The sequence below is a fragment of the Perca fluviatilis genome, chromosome 6 (genome assembly GCF_010015445.1).
Source record: "Perca fluviatilis chromosome 6, GENO_Pfluv_1.0, whole genome shotgun sequence".
NCBI classification, from domain to species: Eukaryota; Metazoa; Chordata; class Actinopteri; order Perciformes; family Percidae; genus Perca; species Perca fluviatilis.
The window spans coordinates 17,585,937-17,606,836 of NC_053117.1; the positions used below are offsets into that span (position 1 = coordinate 17,585,937).

General features: G+C 42.0%; 2 protein-coding genes across 6 annotated transcripts; one reads left to right on the top strand and one right to left on the bottom strand.

Annotated features, from left to right (window-relative positions):
* The first annotated feature begins 6,008 nt into the window (after window positions 1-6,008).
* On the top strand, window positions 6,009-8,039 carry LOC120560529 (piggyBac transposable element-derived protein 4-like). Its single transcript, XM_039803150.1, has one exon. The coding sequence runs from the start codon at window positions 6,009-6,011 to the stop codon at window positions 8,037-8,039; it is 2,031 nt and encodes a 676-aa protein (XP_039659084.1).
* Window positions 8,040-12,151: 4,112 nt separating this feature from the next.
* Window positions 12,152-19,184, bottom strand: LOC120561236 (arrestin domain-containing protein 3-like). 5 transcript variants are annotated; one of them, XR_005639575.1, is made up of 11 exons: window positions 18,827-19,184; window positions 18,376-18,436; window positions 18,141-18,288; window positions 17,947-18,043; window positions 16,820-17,076; window positions 13,937-16,227; window positions 13,734-13,794; window positions 13,469-13,634; window positions 13,244-13,331; window positions 12,896-13,152; window positions 12,152-12,521 (listed from the first exon to the last, which is right to left on the bottom strand). XR_005639575.1 is itself a non-coding variant. In XM_039804265.1 (7 exons), the coding sequence occupies exons 1-6, from the start codon at window positions 14,193-14,195 to the stop codon at window positions 12,393-12,395; spliced, it is 960 nt and encodes a 319-aa protein (XP_039660199.1). In that variant the 5' UTR covers window positions 14,196-15,978; the 3' UTR covers window positions 12,152-12,359; window position 12,392. The 5 variants fall into 5 exon arrangements, 2 of the variants coding, with proteins under 2 accessions (XP_039660199.1, XP_039660197.1); XR_005639576.1 differs by having other exon boundaries at window positions 12,896-13,011; window positions 13,127-13,152; window positions 13,734-16,227; XR_005639574.1 differs by having other exon boundaries at window positions 13,734-16,227.
* Between the last annotated feature and the right edge of the window lie 1,716 nt (window positions 19,185-20,900).

The window sequence follows — 20,900 nt, forward strand, 5'->3', positions numbered from 1 at the left end:
TAGAGTCTTTTTGTGAATGTACCCGAGTCAAACTTTCGTTTAAAAGTATATTTAGGATGGAAGCGCCACTTTTAAGATTTACCGTATTTTCGTTTTTCGCTCAAATGGCCTTTTGAATGGGAGTGATGGGGGCACTTTGACGCTAACCTCAAAATAGCTATTTTTAAAACAGTAAGAAGGCACGTATCACCAGGGGCTCTACACCTTAACGAAAGCATTGACAACATTGTTTGTGTTCCCAGAGTTTACTAAAAAGAAAGGTTTTTGAGCAACTCACCGTAGCTCTTGTTGTTTCTGGCCACTACCACCTCGGCAGTCAAAACAAGTCGATATCCGAATGCGAATTTCACTGACGACAAAACAACGAATTATCCGTGCATTTATATGGAACCAAGCTTTAGGAGCTTTCCGTCTTTACTCTCCTCCCTGTTACGTTGCATTTGGAAATCGACTGTTTTTGACTGATAAAATGGCTGCAGCCGGAAACAACAAGAGCTACGGTGAGTTGTTCAAAACCTTTCTTTTTAGTAAACTCTGGGTACACAAACAACGTTGTCAATGCTTTCGTTAAGGTGTAGAGCCCTGATACTTCCAGCAAAGTTTCATGTTGTGTGGAGCCTTCTTAGTGTTTTAAAAATAGATATTTTGAGGCTAGCATAAAAGTGCCCCTATCACTCCCATTCAAAAGGCCATTTGACTGAAAAACGAAAATATGGTAAATCTTAAAAGTGGCGCTTCCGTCCTAAATATGCTTTTAAACGAAAGTTTGACTTGGGTACATTCACAAAAAGACCCTAGGTTGCATTTTGGCGAGATTTATGCTTTAATGCATCGGCTGCTTTGATGATAAACTTACTTAAATCCTACTGGTATAAAGGGCAGCAAGAATCTCTACTCCTGTCTGCTTAGTTTAGGACCATCTTTTGGATGGTACCCCGGGTCTGCTTCATGGCTTTCAGATCTCTCTCTGCTGTTCGACGGCAGGTTTTCTTGGGTTTGAGGATAAAGACAAGGATTAAAATGATCGCGTGTCTTCAAAACATTCGATTTCCTCTGTTAAAGTGTAAGCCTTCAAACCACCTTTTTAACCTTCAAAAACAGAAATAACGTCAGTAAAGACAAACTGTATGTCACTAGTCTGAGCATGAATTGATTTAAACAGCATGTTTTTTTTGTTATCTTGTATACTTCATTCTTCACAATAATAAACTCACCTATACTACCTTACCTTTCTCTGAACAGAGAATCTGTGCTGTTAATTGGAGAACAAGTTCCATAGAGTGCCTTCAAAAGGCAGCCAACCTGATACCTGAAAAATTATTTAAAAAGACAGACTTTTGTGAATAGAATCAATGAATTACTTAGTAATTAGGATACGTCACATGTTGGATTTGGCTCAGACCAGAACCAGCAGAGGCCGTGCGAGTGTGCCAAGAGCAGGAGCCAAGGTCTCAGTGACCATCTCTATCCTGGTCCAGCACTACAGGCATAATGAGGAACACATGGTCTACCAACTCAGAGCCAAATCACATCTCAGGTCTGTGTGTGTGTGTGTGTGTGTGTGTGTGTGTGTGTGTGTGTGTGTGTGTGTGTGTGTGTGTGTGTGTGTGTGTGTGTGTGTGTGTGTGTGTGTGTGTTTCATTCAAGCCTTTTAATCCCCTGCTTTGTTAAGAGAACTTTGTGAACATAAAAATAACCATAAAACATGATATTCCGTACAATGAAGCCTCTTTCTTCCTCCCTGTATTCTGTGTTATACCTCCATCTAGTGGTTATAAGTAAATACATAATTGGTCTGCAGCATAACCTGTTGAATACCATAAAATATGTATTAATATCTAATACAGGGTGAAGATATAATTTGGTTGTTTGCATTTATAGCTTTTTCTTATGCTAGTAATACAATCCAAGTCAAGTAAACACTGTAAAAACAAAGAGAAGTAATTGTTAAACTATAGTCCTTTTTATATTATTATAATTAGTGAATATGTATTGTCATTATGATCATTTTAATATATTAGTATAATGAACATTAACAAACAAGAACACTGGTGAGCAGATTGCTGGCCTCTGTAGATTTTTACAGCATCTACGTTTGTTTTATGGCATAGATTATTCCAACCATGGTCTTATTTGTGATCATTAAATTCACCAAAGTATCAGACTTACAATTTGACAATGACATTAAAATACACACCATAAAACACTTTCTCCAGCTTTACTCCAACTTTACCAAAGTGCTGCTGAGTGGTTACTTCTCTCTAACCACCACCAGAGGGCAGTGTGCCACTGTTGCCTAAAGGGAGGGGGCAACCAGGTGAGTGTTTTTCAAGGTCAGTATTACACATCACATTGATGATTTGGGCAGGTAATAGGGTTTTCTAAATAAGACCAATTCATGTCAAAGTTGTCCTGAAAATACATGTTAGTTTACGTTGATACATTTTACCAATTATGTAACAGATTATGATTACTCTTCTGTTCGAAGTGGTGGATGTAACCAACAAATCCACCACACTGCTTATGATTTGCTTTCTCAATTCCAATCAGCTACTGAAACTACTAAAGATGCCAAAATAATAAGCCTCTCACCGAAACACCTACATACACACACACACACACACATATGCACTGTCAGAAAATGACAGGGCGAAGGGTTGGCCTGTCTTTATAAGGGGCTGCAGTGGTTGCACCATTTGCTCACATGCTGGCAATTGCACACACACACACACACACACACACACACACACACACACACACACACACACACACACACACACACACACACACACACACACACACACACACACCATCTCTGAACTCATCCATGAGAAAAGGATCTGAGCTGTGGAGGAGCTGAGTTAGCCGCACAGACACTCTCTCTCACACACACACACACACACACACACACACACACACACACACACACACTGAACGGCTGAGCCCCCATTGGTCGGCGTCTCTCCACCCCACCGCGGGAGTCTCTGAGGGGTCTGCTGCAGTACTCTCTGCTCCAGGGGCCTGGAAACGCTGGAGTGAGCCATTTTTTTTCCCTTACTTCTATTTTTGGGCTGGATGTCGGCGGTCCACAGCCTCCCTCATTTTCCACTGTTTTCCAACGTACTGGTTCCCAGTGTACACTGCTTGCACGGCTTCAGTGACTTCTCTGCAGATACAAACAGCAGTAAGGCCTGCAGCTCAGACAAGCAATATGATACCACTGAGACAACAAGAATCTGTGCAATAAGCGAGTGAGGAAGGACGCATAAATTGTGCCTCTGCTGCAGGGCCCAGGGGCAGCAACCAAGTGCCCAGCCAGCCATGTAGACTCAGGCCACAGCTAAAAGAATTTGGAAAGGACCCTTCCTGCAGCCCATCCCCCCTTAACTGTAGACATGACCTAACCAGTCTCCTCCCAAGTAAGCAAGACATCCACCACCAGAGTTATGTTGTTTTGAAGACAAACCCAAAGAGCTTGTTTTACGTTTTCTTCTCCTCCGTTGTATTAAAAGTGATTGAATACGCTTATTATGTGTGGTTAATGACACGGCATCAATCAGCAGACATAAATTATACTACATTGTATTTACATTGTGATGGTAGGAGCATATAAGAAACACCCTGGATCAGTATATGAAGTGGACAATCCACTCACATCACTAAAGCTATTTACAGCTCCATCGACTTATTACAGGGGTGTTACACCTGGGGGAGAACACTGCTAAATAAAGGCAGGGAATATTAGGTGGGTCTTTATTACAGTTTTTTTTTTACAGCTGCTTACACACAACATCTTTACATGTCACATGATTTTTGAAAACTCTTACTCAAAGAGCCAAGCTAAACACCAAATCTCCAAAACCATAAGCTATTTCACAGCCTTTCAAAACAAAAACACTGCAAAACACTACACACAATTCTCTACCTAAGACACAAAAATCTAACAGGAAGTGACTTGCTTTCCTTTCCAGACAACCAATGAAAATGCTACACTTATTTACCAAGTCACAGACCCATTTATCACATGCACAAACACTAATTGCTTAATTGATCACTATCACTAAGAGAGTAAGGGGAGTAGGAGGGAGAGGAAGGGGAATGACAACGAGGACAAGTTCAAAGAGGAAGAGTTGGAAGAAGAGGATGGGGAGGATGAGGAGGAGGAAGGCAAAGAAGAGAAGGAAGGAGAGCCATCTCTGTTGAGATTAGGGCCACACTTATTGATCATGTGATCAACCACGGGTTGACCAATGAGAGAAGATGAACTGAGAGTCCATAATTCAAACCTTCAGAAATGAGAACAAGTATGCATCTATCTAATGACTATTTTAGCATTATCAATCAAAAAAAATCTGACTTTATTTTTCACTTTTCATAATGCACACACACACACACACACACACACACACACACACACACACACACACACATACACACACACAAACACGTTTTACATAAGTTTATGGTTTTGTTTTCTTGTATGCTATGTATACACGGTATACAACACACATGCTACTGTTACAACAGTAATGTTTTGCCAAATATTTTCTGTTTAAACATTGCATTGATTTTTACAGTGTACTTTCACTCTAGAAAATCTATAAGCTATAAGCCTATGAAAGACAAAAGAGCTTTAGATTTAAAACAACAGTGTGTACATAGTATATCCAAAAATTTACTATTATGAAAAAGTGTTTTCCATTTAATGCAAATGCTTCATTTTAAGATGTGTTTTTGATATATTGAATGCAGTGTTTCATTTTAAAGGAGATATGAGGCATTTTACATTGTGTGTGTGTGCAGTTTAGGGAATTGTGTATAGAGTTTTGTAAAAAAGGAGACATAGTTCTAAAAATGTGTGTAAGCAGTTGCAAAAAAACTGTAATTATTAAACACAGCTATGACTACAGTTAATATGCAGAACTTAATTGCTATACTGAAATGTTCATAATGGAATGATAAACACAACTACAGTGGGCAAATGTTACAGGCATGTTACTTTAACAGTGTCTGGCAATGTAATTGACTTTTTGTTGTGAATATTTACACAGCAAATGATAATTAAAACCAGGCTGGTACTGGTACAGCATATTGTGGATCTGCAGGCCCAACAGGCAGTGGATCGATCACTTTCATCAAGGGAAGCTCTTCATCCTCAGGCCTGGAGTAAAACACAAGAGTATCTGCCCACATTCATAAAATAGAGGGAGGTCCCTAATTCCACAATAGCCTATAGGGCTTCAGATTCATGTAGGAACCTGTCAGAGGGAAGAAGCATGTTTATGAATGAACAAGCTGAAGCTGCTTCTCTTCCCGAGTTCAGTGTGTGGTCTGTTTAGCAAACGGATGAATCTGTGTGAACCTGAGTGATATGGAAACATCCATCATCGTATTATAATGATTGTGTGTGCCTTCTATGCATTTCCTTATTATGGATGCATACATACAAGCCTTAATAAAGTTTAAAACAACTGATATTTGGTTGAAACGAGACCCTTTTACATTGTTGAGCGGCTATTAGAAAGTTTCCACATGCCCAACTGTTAGGTTCTGACAGCTGATTGACAGTGGGCCTATATGATCTTTATGTTGATGCATTTTACGCAGTGGTTTTCTGTATCTCCGCGGCCTCAGAGATGGGTATCCGGCTTATTGATAGTGGTGAATGCCAGCGGGCATTAGAACAGCAAGCGGCCATCTGCCAGCCTAGCGAACTAGCAACCCCACCAGCTGCAGTCGCAAAACGCCCTACAAAGCAGGACATGCATGCAGCTTCTGACGTCTGCGGCCACACTGCGCTACAAAGCCCAGAAAAACCAGGAGCGGAAACAATGAGAATCACGCTTTTATACGCCGCATAGGACCACTACCAGCAAGTTTTTTTGAGAAGAGGCTGCCGTTATAAGTGCTCATCAGTTCATTTCGGATGACCGATTTGTGCGATTATTTTCCCATGCTGAAAAAATATACATAAAAAGACTCATGCAGGGGCACTTTAATACCCCGACATGGCGACGGCAAGAAAAGGGAGAGAGCTTTTTACTATTTTGGAAACTAGCGCGGACGCAGAAAGTAGCACGGTGTGCGACAGCCAAGACTCTCCGCTCAATCTTTCGGCCGATGTGAAGTGGTTTGAAATTCCTTACAGAAAGCCAGACTCGGACGAGGAAGACGAAGTGCGGGAGGAGGAGGACGGCGAGGGGGAGAATGGAATCACGGGCACGGCGGCGCCAGCCGCGGCGGAGACTGCAGACGCGGCCAGCTTCATCGCAGGAGGAGGCTGCAACATAATTCTAGTCACTGGCAGCAGTAATGGGATCAAGCACGACGAGGAGGAGTACGCGGAGGACTGTTATTATTCTACCTCCACTAACTGCTCTGATACCACCTCGAACGATTCGGATATTGATTTCTCCGATTTGGAGGAGGAGGAGCGCAGGAGTTTTTTCAGCTTCGAAGATGACTCGGACGAGGACTGCACTTCTCTCGACTTCTGGGGCGAACCTGATCAGGTCATATCAATCGAACCGTTCACCGCTGTCAGCGGCCCTCAGCACTCGCTGGGGGACGATGCTGACACCCGTGACTATTTCCGGATACTCTTCCCAGATTCTCTTTTTGAACACATGGTAGAACAAACAAACAAATACGCCCTCTATCGGCAAAGGAGGAGTGGAAAATCAGACCCCCACTGGCACCCCACTGATGTCAGAGAAATGAAAGCTTATGTAGGTCTGAACATTCTTATGGGCATCAATCAGCTTCCAGACACTGGCATGTACTGGGCCAGTGACATTTTCATAGGCAATGCGGGCTTTAAAAAAACAATGACAGCCAGGCGCTTTGAAAAGCTCACCCAGTATCTCCAGCTGTGTGACCGTGACTCTGAGCCTGTGCGTGGAGAGCGGGGGTATGATGCCCTCTTCAAAATCAGGCCTGTCCTTGATGTGGTGGAGAACACCATGTGGGATGCATACACGCCCAATCGCTGCTTAACCATAGACAAGTGTGCCATTGTCATGAAGGGACGTTTCTCCCCCACCCAGTACATGCCCTCCAAGCCCCTGAGGAAAGGGCTGACCGTGTGGATGCTGTGTGACTCGCGCACTGGCTACTGCCACCGGGCCAAGATGTACGTAGGCAAGCCCGGTGAAGATGAAGCAACGGCCTCCCTGACCTACAGGGTGGTGACCTCCCTAGTGCGTGGCCTGGAGGGTCAGTACCACCACCTCTTCATGGACAGCTTCTTCACCTCAGTGCCCCTCCTCCAGCGGCTGCTGAAGGACGGACTGTACGCCTGCGGGCCCACCCAGCCGGGGCGCAAAGGTTACCCAGAGGTGCTGCGCCCCCGTAATGTCGGAAAGCTGTCACAGGGGGAGTTCTACCAGTGCCAGCGTGGCAATCTGGTTGCTACGGTGACACGGGATGTCAAGGTGGTTAGCTGCCTCTCCACCAACTGTGCTCCGGGGATTGTGGGTATCAGTCCAGGCCGGCAGCTGCATGAGACAGACGGGGAGGGCGAAAGCGACAGCATGAACTGCTCCGGTTTGTCGTACGGTGTACCCCGCCCTCTGCCCTTGCTGCTGTACCAGGAGAACATGAGGGGCGTCGACCTGTGCGACCAGCTGAGGGAGTGCTACCAGGTCGGCAGGCCGTGTAAGAAGTGGTGGCGCTTCTTCCTGTGGTTCTACGTCAATCTGTGCATCGTCAACGCTTACATCATCCTGAGGGAGAGCAGAGGGGGCACGCCACCGGCGGGCTTCAACGGCAAGCAGTTCACCCAGCGTCACTTCCGGGTGCGCCTGGCGCAGCAGCTGATTGGGGACTACCAGGGGGCAAGGGGCATGGAGCGGGCAGCACGCAAGAGACACGCAGATTCACCCATAGAGTACGGACACCGCCTGGAGCGCATGTCAGAGCGCTCTCGCCGCTGCAGGAACTGCACCAACAAGGGACTGCGACATGAAAGTGTGTTCGGCTGCAAGATATGCAATGTCCACCTATGCAGGGGAGGCTGCTTCTCTGAGTTTCATAAATAACATTGAACTGGGTTTTGTTTTTATATCCTTTGTGTAATCAAAGAACTTGTGTCAAGGCATTTTTTTTTAAACAGTAAAACATTTGTAATTCCAAAGGTTACCACTACAAGTGCACATATAGTCACACACTTTATGTAGAGCTAGTTTTAGGATAGAAGTATTATTGCACGTATAATAGAGAAAACAACCTAAAAAAAACTGTAGATTATATTTGAATTAGTATAGAATTTGGCAACTTGCCTTCTGTAACACTGACAGAATTGCCTTGTGTCACTTTTTTATACGTTTAAAATAATGAGAAGGATTTTTTATGAAAAAAAAAAGAAGAAAACAAACTTTTCTGCACTTACAATAGATCAGAAAATGTTTACTATGGGAAGTTTATCTCTCTCCTTTTCCAAAATAAAAACTTCATTATGATGTACTTAACTGAATCATCTGTTTCTTTATGTTGTATTAAAAGCATGGGAAACATCACCATAGTTAATATTAAAGAGGAAAAACATGTTACTATAATAATAATACAATGATGAGCATGAAATGTAGTTTAAAATAGGCTCAGCTTTGGTTTCTCCTGGTCCTTCACATGAAAATCTGTCTCTGGGCCTACAAGGGGACACAGCTTGCAGCAATTAGAGAGTAGAAAAAGCCCCTCAGTACTCCGCAGCCAACGGACCTAGTAGTGCCATTTCTTTCTCCAACCGCAATGCTTACACAGAGCCATCTGTGGCCCTACTCTACTGGGTCCAAAATGTGGCACTTGTCACTGACATGATTGGAAAATGGAAGAAAGATGACAGAAACCCAGGAACTTCTTTTGGGAGAAGAATATGTATGTCTAATTAGTTAGAGCAAGGGTGAATGAGGACATTCATTTGAGTCATGTAAGTCAGCATGTACACAATTAAGGTAAAGGAGGATGATGGATCAAAGCTATCCCTGCTATCTCAAGAGAGGAGGACGATTGAATTAAGAAATATTTGTGACCAGTGTAAAACATCACGTGTATTTTCATCAAAGCTTTTCTGTCCACTCTGTTATCAGGCAGGCCAGCTGAAGGCTGCATGTAGGCAAAGATAGGCCGCTTCAGCAGGTCGGACTAGCTGTCTCCTGTGTCTCTTTCTGAGGTATCTCTCCCTCTGTAGCACGCTGTCTATCTCTCTCTCTCGTCCTCCTCAGGCTCTGCTGTGCCATCCTACACATTCACACACACACACACACACACACACACACACACACACACACACACACACACCCTCCCTTCCCCTTCACTCGCTCTTGCTCGCTCTCTCAGCCGTTCCCCAGCTGGGAGAGGGTTAGTCAACTGGACGGCCATCCCGCTGATCTGCGGGAGCCCCTTTGGGGAGTTACCATAGCAACCGTGGCCGATGAAGACAGGGAGTCGCCAGCAGGCCCGCATGGTTGTCATGGTACTAGCTCTGGCTACGGAGGAGGGAGGTGCCAGAGGCCACACCTCCCTACCCCTTCTCCAAAAACCAGGCAAGGCTATGATGTGTGTGTGTGTGTGTGTGTGTGTGTGTGTGTGTGTGTGTGTGTGTGTGTGTGTGTGTGTGTGTGTGTGTGTGTGTGTGTGTGTGTGGGGAGGGAAGGAGCTAGCTGGCTGACAGTCTGCACACTGTACACGGAGCCAGACTGGTTACCAGGCAGGCTCTGCTACAGCACAGCCAACACCACGACTGCTGCCAAAAATGAGCAGGATGACATGAAGCTGCTGCTCTGGAGACGTCTTCATGCAGGTGTAGGATTAGAGGAATCTGTCACGCTGTGTTCTGCATCATACCAAAGCACACTGAATGCTTCTATTCTATTTTATTGTAGAACATAAACCACACTGCTGCTTTGCAGATATCTTCATGCAGGTGTAGCAGGCAGAATTAACTCTGCACTGCGTACTGTGCTAGCCTACATAAAACCAGTCCGCAAATTCATAGTCATACGCATTCATTTTCCATTTTTCAACATTTGCTGAGCTATGTCAATGGCTGTCAGTCCTCCTCTACCCACATAGTCATTATACTATCAAAGTTATCACAGCTACTTACAATAGCCCTAAGTGATACATTAAAGGCTGTTTGACATATTTGAATTACATTTGATGTGTTTCAGCTCAAATATGAATACATTTTCTAACAGATGCAACTAACACACGATGACAAGTCAATTGCAGCAGATGTGAGGGGAAATATAAACTTAATTTTTCAATTCCCACAACAGCAGTGCAGAGGACATGCACACCAGAACAGTGGGATCTGAAGCCTGTTTGTTGGACAGACTTGTGCTTTTGTATCATTATTGTTGATAGTAGAACATTTAAATTCTCTCCTCTGTTTTGTGGGCGTTAAATCGTGAAGACCTATTTGTGTGCCAGAACCAAAGACTGTTCTCTCTCTCTCTCTCTCTCTCTCTCTCTGGGTAGGTGAGTGGGCTGTATGTTGTGTCACAATAGCCAGATCTAATGTTTCCAGGATGGATCCCAACCATAAAATGCTCAGCTCTCAACATGTTCCCCTCCTGGGCAGAGAAAGATCTCTGAGTCTCTGTCAAGAACATGGGCCTGGTTTCACTTAAGAACCACTGGTTGGGTAACACATGTAGGCCTACTGTTAGAATCATGAATGTGCCTTTGTTCAATGCTTCCCTCTGTTGCTAAATGAGTCCATGGACAGGGATGAGTGTGAGAAACCTCTAACATCTGATTCTCAGATCCTACTGAGTCATCGTTTGTCTCTGTGCTGCGATGTATGAATGTTCATTCTCAACAGCCATGATTGTGAGGAGATGACAAATTACTTCTTAAATGTACATTATTATTAACATCTGTTCAAATTAATTAGTAGCCCTAGGCTACAATCCTTTCTTCACCTTAACAAGTTTATCTATTAAAAGACTAGTTCATATTGCCATTTAAACTCAGCTTTTTATATACTCCAGTGCAGTGATGGGAAGTAACTAAGTTAAGTAAAGTGAGTCGTTAGCAGTTCCACCAAAGAGACCTTTCCCCTCTAAACTTCTCACACGGTTTCATTTAAAAGGGTGATAGAATGCAAAACCAAGTTTACCTTGTCATAGTTGAATAACGACAGTTCGGTGGGTGTAATGGGCATACAGAGAATCTCAAAGTCCCATTGACACCTCTTTCCTCTGCAAATCTCACAATTTGAAACTGCCGCTGAAAACGGGCAAATCCCAACGAAGCTAATAGTTGATGTCAACTCGGTGGCTGTACCTCAATTGGCTCTGGTCTGAATCTTTGTCATGCCACGGAGATCTCACACATATAGTTTAGCTGCAAGCTGTGCATTTCCACGGGAATTACAAAGAAGAAAGTTTGGAAGTTTTTCAAGGATATTGAAAATGAACCGTGGTCGTAAATGCAGTGTTCCAGGCTGTACAGGGAATGCTGACACTTTTCACATTTCATCACGGGCTGCCGGTCGTGGTGCTCCAGGTAAGCGGTAGTAGGTGGTTCAGTTATCCCAGAAAAGGTGACTGTGTGCTGCGTACAGAGCACCATGCTGCCGGTCGTGGAGCTCCGTCAGGTCAGCGTAGGTGGTGGTCTAGTTACTGGGTAACTGTGAGTGTGGCAGGCACGTTCCCTGATATTAATAAATTATGTTATGTTTTCATTTATATTGCAATGTAAATAATACACTTAACCAGTAGCGGAGTGGCAATCGGGAGAGTCAGGACTTTTCCCGGTGGGCCGGTAGTGTTTCGAGGCAGCGAGGGCCGGTCAAACTGTGCAGCCTCTGCTCAACCCGTATGGCGGGCCACAGCAGCGCCGCACGTTTGGAAGTCTATCGGTAACGTTAACAGACAGTGTCTCACACACTGTGAGTCTAATGATGGAAAGCCAAAAAGGGAAAGGTGGTGCTGAGAATGTCAGACTCACTTTTTCTTCATTACTACCCCAATAAAATGAAACCAAACTACCTCGAAACTAGCTCCAGCTCAACCAGCTCGACCAGTAAAATGCTATGCATCAGTATTCATTTAATAATGTAATAGATGATAATATGCCAGATACATGAGTGACTGCCATTAATTAGTTCTACATTGTGGTATTGGTACTTTTACTTAAGTAAAGGATCTGAGTAGTTGAATTTATTAAGTACATACTGTACACTCAAAAATATCAACTGTTACTGGAATGCTACTTAGTGACACACATCTCCATCTAGTGGACAAGAGAACATACAGTGAATTCTCAGGCGCTTGAGGTAGTTTAGACTTATTTAAATGTTGCTATATTGAACTGTTATTTTGAGTCCTGTTGCTCCTAGCACAGCACATGCACACCACTGTCTCTGGATCTAATGCATTTTAGTTTTTTTAAGCAGGAAGCTTTCTAAACCAGATGGATCTCTTTGGTTTTTGTTGATGTGGTTTTGGCGACCCCAACAGAATGACCAGAGGAAGTTTGATCTCTGAGTCTCTTGCCAGAGGGACATCAAGAGTGATCTGCAACCAAATAAAACACATCTTTTAATAAGTCATCTTCTTCTCCATTTTTCATTTTGCTGGATACATTTCTTCACTCTGGCTCTCTGTCACTACGTCAGTTTTGAGCTGATAGAAAAGTTTGGGCTGTAATATGACACTTTGTCCCACATGCACCCATCATTAGTGTGTAGACAAGCCATGAGGCCTGTCCTCTTTAACCCCTCCTCCTCCCTCTTTCTCTGGCTGTCTCTCCTCTCTCATACAGCCACGGTGTGGTGCTGCTGTCATATTCCTTCTGAGCTTGACAAAAAGTCATGTGTTTTTGCAACAACTCTATATCCAAGCCAGGTGTATTTTTAATAAGTGAATCATCGATGACACAATATAAATACCTTGAGTCCGTACTCGAGCTTCATCATGCAGCAGTTGAAGAAGGTAGTGTGGAGCTGTGGAGGGATACTCAGAACTTTGGTTATGGTCTGACTGGTCTCAGCAGGTATGGAGTCTCCTGTACCAAAGAGGGTGTCATTTGTGTGAACGATCCTCTTTGACTGAGCAACAAAGGTCTGCTTTTCACACAGGTAGAACTTGGGTGTTACTGTGCGTGCAGAGTCGTTGAGTACCTCTACAGAGACTCCTATCGCATCACCTATTTATATATAGGAGGAAAACATCATTAATGTTTAAGTTAAGGCCATCCAGAAAATAAAAAAATCTTATTTCTTATTAAATCTGTTTACCTTGCTTTACTCCCATTTTTTCTGAGGTAACATTGATCGTAACCTTTGCAGAGCCATAAAATGAAATCCTAGTTGCATATTGTTGCTCCTACCAAATGGAAACATATGCCAAATAGCTGCATAGATGATTATTACAACATAGTATAATTATAAACCTACTGGACACACAATAACTAAAATATTGAACTGATTCAAGTAACATGGGACATTAATTCCATACAGTACCTTAAGTCCAATGATTATCATTTCTGATTTGGAGGCAAAGGGGAACTTAGTCAGAAAAGGGAACTCAGTCTTGGTTTTGTGGACAAGCCAGATTGACTGAGTCAGCTGTGCTCGCAAACTGTATGTAATTTTCCCCCATTTCCCCTCGTAAGATGAAGGCATATCTCTGTAGGGAAATAATCCAAATATACAAGGGAGATTTTAATAGTTCACCAGCTGGTAAGGAAGTGTTTATTATGGTTATAAATATATATTTTACACGCACGTATTTGGAATCACAAAGGTGAATGGATACACATTTCTCCCAGGGCGGATGATTTCTGAACCTTATAAAAAAGAATAAAAAGAAACACTGCTGTTAAATACACATTCATCAGTTTGTTAACAGACTATAAAATATCTATCAATTGAAAAGCTTTAAGCGCTCTCTTTCTTTGTTTTTTGGTAGACGAGAGTGACAATACTAACCATCTCCTTTGTTCTTATCCTGAAGAATAATATGTTCAAAATGAAAGTATATCTTCTTGTCAGTGTGCATCCCTGTGGCTTGTCCTTCTTGTTGATGCCATGTCACCTTAGCTTTTCCTTTGGCTTTGACCAAAAAACACTGCACTTTGGTTTCCTTGCTGGTCACTACTGTCACCCTGCCAGACAGGATGTCCCCAGGAGAGAAGGTGCCTCGTTCATTCACCTTGTTGTAATCCACTGAGATATGCTTTACAGTCATGATAAGACTGAATCAAAGAACCGTCCCAAAGGTTGTGGAGTGAACGCACGATGACGATGCTTCTTTTTTTGTAGAATAATTCCTGAAAATCTACTGGAAGCCGGTTTGAATAGATCCACGGTGGTATTGAAGTGGGGCCTTTCGCTAATGAGCAAGGATCAAGCAAGGCTGGCATATACACTATAGCAGTGGACTTCTCCAGAGGCTATCTGTGGTGTCTCACATGACCACGTGATCATGAGCTGCAGGTGTCCCTTTCCCACAGGTAACTCTAGCCAGCAGCCTTGCAGGCTAAATTAGGCCAAATAAATTGAGACTGACGTCATGGATGTACTAAGACAAAAGATTCCAGTATGCTATACGTGTGAACATTCATTTATATTCCTCAGTGAATACTATTTAAACCAATGTAAAAACCACAATATAGCACTACATAATACATACTTTATCAATAACATGTCTAACTCAGATAGCTTGATGTAAATTAAAAGAATAATACATAACCTTTACCTGGCAGGAATACAATATAGATGATTTAGGCAGGCATCACGCATGCTAAATTTGCACATATTAAGGAAATGCACTTAAGCATTTTGAGCATATTCCTTTCTTTCTTCTGGTGCTAACAGATTCAGAGGAAATACCCATTCAAGATTTCGGTGGACCATAACTTAGTGCTGTCTACCTACGCAAAAGCATCTGAATAAAATTAAAATGTCAAATTTTACCCGTTGGATTATTGAATTTTTACTTTTACACTGACATCAATAAAACAATAAGTTGAAACGAAAAGTTTAACTCAAACAAAAGTTTGAGTTGAGGCATATTTACTGTTCAAATGCAAATTCATACAGGTACAAATATACAACCAATTCATTTTTGTAATATTTGATATGATAAATAAACTAAAGTATAGCTATTCAAGATACTGAGATAATGTATACCATTTTGAATCCATCTATTGATAAAAAACTAATTACAGTGTAACTATGTTTAGTCAACAGTAGTTCTATTCAACATGGCCCTTGTGATATTGGTTTAAGCAGGCTGATAAAAAGTTAGTATTTACATAGTCTCACTTTGCCAGACCCTCCTCCAAAGCGTGCTGAAGGAGGGTCTGGTTACTTCACATAGCTTACGGGGATGGGAGGAAAACGTGCTCTGGTTTATTGGCATTTCTATAAACCAATCAGAATTGTCATGGGCGTTGCTAAACTCTACACCGAGCTGCTGCAAAATAGTCGTGCAAGAGAAAACTCAGATTGGACAGATAGACTAGCTAGCTGTCTCAATTTACCATGCAGAGATCTGAGGAGCAATTAACTATAGTCCTCATTAATCAACCAAATTTAAAATTCCAACACAAAGAAAGCGGAAGGAAACAGAAAATACATTCATCCGGCGGAAATTCCTGCAGCACGCGAAGGATATAGACTAGTATTTACATAACACCAAAATTACCACATATGGACATCAATATAATTCAGTGGAATAAAAAAATACAATTTGGCATTAACATTAGCAACTGACCAATAATCATATGGTTACTATTATTAGCAATCTCCAAACTAACTTTTGGCACTGAAGTTTTTATTTATGTATTTATTTGTTTGGATCCTCATAAGCCACTACCAAGGTGGCAACTACTCTTCCTGGGGTCAGCCCAAGAAAGAATTGCATCATAATGTAAAACAAAAATCAAATGAAGCTACTAATGACTAATGGTACTCAAGTTGCATTGTGATTAATCTGTGCAAAGTGCAATGCTAAAACAGTGGCGTATTTAAAGTGCACTCGCATATTTGCTAGGGTACGTTGCACATGCTTCATACGGAGGTGGGGGATCCACTTCTTGGGGTGCTGCTTGTGCTTGTGATGCCATGCTCCAGGGTGCTTGGTCCGGGTCCCCAAATGCTTTAAATCCAAAGCCAGCAGCAGCAGGTGGTTTCATAGCAGGAACCTCAAAGGAAGGTAGGATGACTATAGGGAGTTTGATCTCTGGGTCTGAAGCAAATTTGACCTGTAGATAGATCTGTGAAAAAAACATAGTTGGTGTTATATTGTTGGATTTGACTTCTTTGTATCACCAGAAATATTCTGCAGTATTAATCTATTCAAGTCGGTGGGGGATTTTTAGGTTTCTTACAGTATTCCTTTGTTTTGTCACTAGAGGCTCCCTCTTGTTTACTGTATGTTTTCATTCTCTAGAGTTTGTTGAGTTCTTTAGTGTTTATAAGCGTTTCCTGAACTGATTAGGTTTATATGTGCTCTGCCTTTTTTATAAGTTACTTTTAGTATTTGTTTTATCATTTTACCAACAGTCAGTGAAAAAAATGCTCCCTTTGTCCTTATCCCTCTCTATCTATTTTATATCATGGCACAGCTTGAATAGGATTTGTTTTTGCAACATCAGTATTTGATTTTTAGGTCACCTGTGACTTAAAAATTAAACCTTTTTCAGCAAAGCACAAATAAGACATATTAAACAATGAAAACAGAGACAAAGAAAAGCCCCACAAGCTTCCTATTAGTAGCTATTCAAACAAAACAGTAGTCAAGCATATGAACAGAAGAATGGCTCAAATACAGGATCTATCATTTGACCACAATATAGTGAAGTTTACCCTCAGCCTGTATTCCAGCTTGATGATGGAGCAGTTCAAGATGGAGGGAGGTAGCTCCGTGGGGATGGACATCACCTTGGTCACAGTCTCTTTCCCAGAGGATACAACAGCCTCACTCATCTCCTTAATGATCTTCTCTTTGTGAACTCTCCTGTGACCCTGGGCAAAGAAACTCACCTTCTTATACAGTTCGAGTTTGGGCTTCGCTGAACGATTTGAGTGGTTGCTGACTTCAACTGTGACTCCGAGAGCCTCGCCTGTAAAATGGAGAAAAGAAAGCTAGTCAGTTTCTAAACCTAAGCAGTACATTTACAGTACACGTGGTATGAAGAGCGACAAAGACCGCATAGAGAGGAGGTCAGGTTGGATTGATGGGTCAACCAACACATCACTTTCCCCCAGGAGGCCACTGTCCCATGTGAAAGCAAAAGTCAACGTTAACTTATTTTAACTTAACCAGGATCTATTCCTAGCTTAACCAAGTAACTTAACCAAGTAGTTTTGCTGCTTAAACAACTAATTCAAACAGATTTATTTTAACCCAACCCAATCATTTCCTAAACCTTACCAAGTTTTGGTGCCTAAAAAGGGTCACTGATCGCTACTGGCTGTTGTCTCTAAGATGAGACAGTTTATGGAAAATAGGACCCTGGTGCTGATTGGCATGTCCCAGTCATCCATATTCCCATGGCTGGGGCATGATCAGATTACCTTGAGAGTGCAACAAAGGCAAAAACTTGTTGTTGGACCTGTTTTTACGCTGCCCCACACCTTACACCCTGTGCATTGTTGTGTAATCTGTTGGCTTCAAGTATTTCAGCAGTTGGAGGAAGAACGGTTGTAGTTGCAATGTCATCTTCCTATCATGATTTAAATACAGGTCAATCAATAGTGTTAAGATGCAGCACAGTAAATATGAGCTTGAATTTTGAAGTATGGAACTACTGCAGCGTCAGGGAATAAGGTTCTCTTCTGTCAGCGCCGAGTCATTCTCATTACCTGTATTCCCAGGAGTGGTCTCTAATAGAACCATTTCTACATGACACTCTGTTGACTGATTAACCAGGTTTCTCACAGGTTTGGGAGGAGTAAAGTGACACCAAACAAAAGTTTGTAACTCATATTACCTTGTTTGTATCCCATCTGCTTGGTGTGAACATCCATGGATATGTTTCCAGAGCCAAAAACGCTGACAGATTTATCCTTGCAACCATTCTGAGGTTCCTAAAAGAACAGACCCCACCTCAGATAAACATAGTTAGACTAGTCTGCTTAGGCAACATTGGTTACAGTTTCAAAGATAGCCTAAATGATTACTTACCATAAGTCCAGGAGTATCCATGTCTGCTTTGGACACAAATGTGAAGTGGGTTTTAACCTTTTTTGTCAGCTTCATTGATTGATGAAGCTCTGCCTTCAATTTATGAACAATGTTGCCTATGGAGGATTTGAAAGATGATGGGATTTTTCTGCAAGTACAATAATAGAATATTTAAAGAACCTGAAAATAAGTCAATCATCAATTCTAAAATAAAGACTAAGTAAAGAATAGGCACCTGTCAGGAATATTAAAGGAAAAGGGAAATGCATGTCTTCCTTTACCAATGACTTCAGTGCCTGGAACAGAATTAGGAATCATTACAGTTGCAAGGGGGTATGTGAAAACATAGTAGTTCAATTAGTTTGAACAAAATTTAAATTATGATTTGATTAAAGAATATATTTACATATTAACAATTATAAGTCAGCAGTTACACCTGAACACATTTCTAACATACATTGGGAATCGATAAAAGAGTACATGAGTTCCTCTGGGGATACCTTGGACCAAAAAGGTTGGAAACCACTGATACATATGACATTTCTGCAAATATGACAAAAGATTACTTCTCTAAGTTACCTACTGAACCTTTTACATCATATTAATAATGGCTTATTATCTAAGTCATTGCATTAGCTAAAGTACAATGTAGGCTATGGCATGATTGCATTTGTTTAATACATTACCATCTTGTCTTGCCTCTCTCAAAATATGATGTTTGACATCATAATATTTCTCATTAGACCAGTACACATGATTGTGATCTTGCCCGTAATGTTCAGACCAGCAGACCCGAGCTTTTCCCTTTGCTATAAAAACAAGCGACTGGATTTTAGTTTCCTTAGAAACCTCCACGATAATTCTACCATTAATGATATCTCCATTTGAGAAGGTGTTTTTGTCGTTGATGGCATCATATTCAATTGAAAAGTTTTTGATGGTCATTTTCCTCAGAGAAAAATCCAAATCTCCTGTAAAACCAGGAGGAAAGTCAAGGCTTGGAAACCCTGAACAGCTGCTCCGCACTTTTTATATCTGTTGTCAGAAATGCGAATGTTGTTGAACCTGTTTATCTCGTGTGTGCCCAAAGGTGGGAGGCACACATGCACAAAGAGGGAGTGGTAGCCTTCAGGCCCTGCAAACTCACCACAGTTTACTGAACTGGGTGTTTGGTTATAGTTTTTTTTTTTGCAAGTGTGTTTTCGTTTGCTGCGCTGATGAGGAAATTAGACGGACAAGAAGGAAGAAACACCCTGTTTTGATACCGCTGTTAAAGCCAACCACTGGGAAAGTGGTGATGGCGGCTGAGAGCCGCGCTGGACACCATACCTATATATCTATGACACCAGATGAGCATTCCACAACTTGAAGTGTCGTCCACCTGGGAGTTCCGGAGCAGTTGAGAAGTTAAGTGTTTCACTGGAACAATTCAAATATCATGATAGTCAGCGGCGTTTTCGGTGGGCAGATCGATACAAATATTGATAGTATCGATACAAACGCTGGTATCGATATTGATCAATACCAGTGTAATGAGATCAATACTTTAGTTTCTCTCCAGTATGCACCGCTGCGGTTTCATTAAATAGGCGACCTGGCTGTCTGTGTAAGTGCCGCTGCTTTCAAGTGCTGCTCCTGTCACAGCGCAGAGCAGGCACACGTTGTAGCTGTCACGTGACTCACCGGCACCAGGTAAACAAGCAAGCAAGCAAGCAACACACACACACACACACACACACAACACACACACAAGCAGATAGAGACGAAGCAGAATGGCAGAGAGGAAGGGGAATGCTGTGTGACTATATTTTCAGGTCAAAAATGAAACAACGGCAAGCTGTATAATTTGTAAAAAGACTGTAAGATACAGTGTTAACACAACAAATTTATACAAGCATATGAAAATTCTGTCCTGGATTTTAACTTATTAATAATCCAAAGGAAAAATCACAAAACCACTTAAAGGTCATGAGAATTCATTCAGATTTAGCAATTTGATGATGCATCCACCTTAATTATTAAAAAGTATTTGTATCGTATCGGTGATACTGGCCCTGTATTTACTTGGTATCGGATCGATACCAAATTTTGCAGTATCGCACACCACTACTGTCTACTGGCAGTATTTTTCCTGTGATAGAGTTGCCGAGGAGGAAGTGGTGGAGCGCTTCGAAGAAGACTGGCAAAGCCGAAGGCCCGCTCTCCACTAACTGAACTGATCAAAGACAAGGCAGAGAACACAGAACAATGAACTCCTGGACTCCTGTTCAGTAACAGAGTTGAGCTTCCCCATATTTGCTTTTGTATGGACTTCTGATTTTGGGTCTTTTTCTTTTCTTTTTTTTGAGATACTGTATGTCCTCTTAAATTTTGTTTTAAAAACTTGTCCTGTGAAAAAATACATTATTTTATCCTACCCTGTGCTTGCCGTTGTTCCTTTGGGTTGCCATGCATTGCTCTCCCTTGTGAAGAAGAACCTAGGCCTACCAAGTAAATTGTTTTATTGATTTTAAGAGTTCCTAGACTTTAGTAAAACTAGGAGGCGTTGTCGGACAACATTTAAAGTAAATCTGCCGTGCCACTCACCTGGCAGCCTCGTGACATTAGCATCTAGATGTATTTATCAGTAAATCCCCTGGGAAACCAGTGACTTCCAGGACAGGCTGGATGGCAACCAAGGAAGATTGGTGACTCTGGGAAGACAGAAGTACGGTGGCCGTCAGGGGCAAACGTCCTGCAACTTACGAAACGAAACAATGC

Excerpts from the sequence above, each read along its gene's own strand:
- LOC120560529 (XM_039803150.1), top strand. The coding sequence starts at position 6,009 with ATGGCGACGGCAAGAAAAGGGAGAGAGCTTTTTACTATTTTGGAAACT.
- LOC120561236 (XM_039804263.1), bottom strand. The coding sequence starts at position 19,085 with ATGACCATCAAAAACTTTTCAATTGAATATGATGCCATCAACGACAAA. Across the intron at positions 18,437-18,826 it reads GAGAGAGGCAAGACAAGATG|GCACTGAAGTCATTGGTAAA; the intron begins GTAATGTATTAA and ends ATTCTGTTCCAG. Across the intron at positions 17,077-17,946 it reads GCAGATGGGATACAAACAAG|GCGAGGCTCTCGGAGTCACA; the intron begins GTAATATGAGTT and ends TCCATTTTACAG.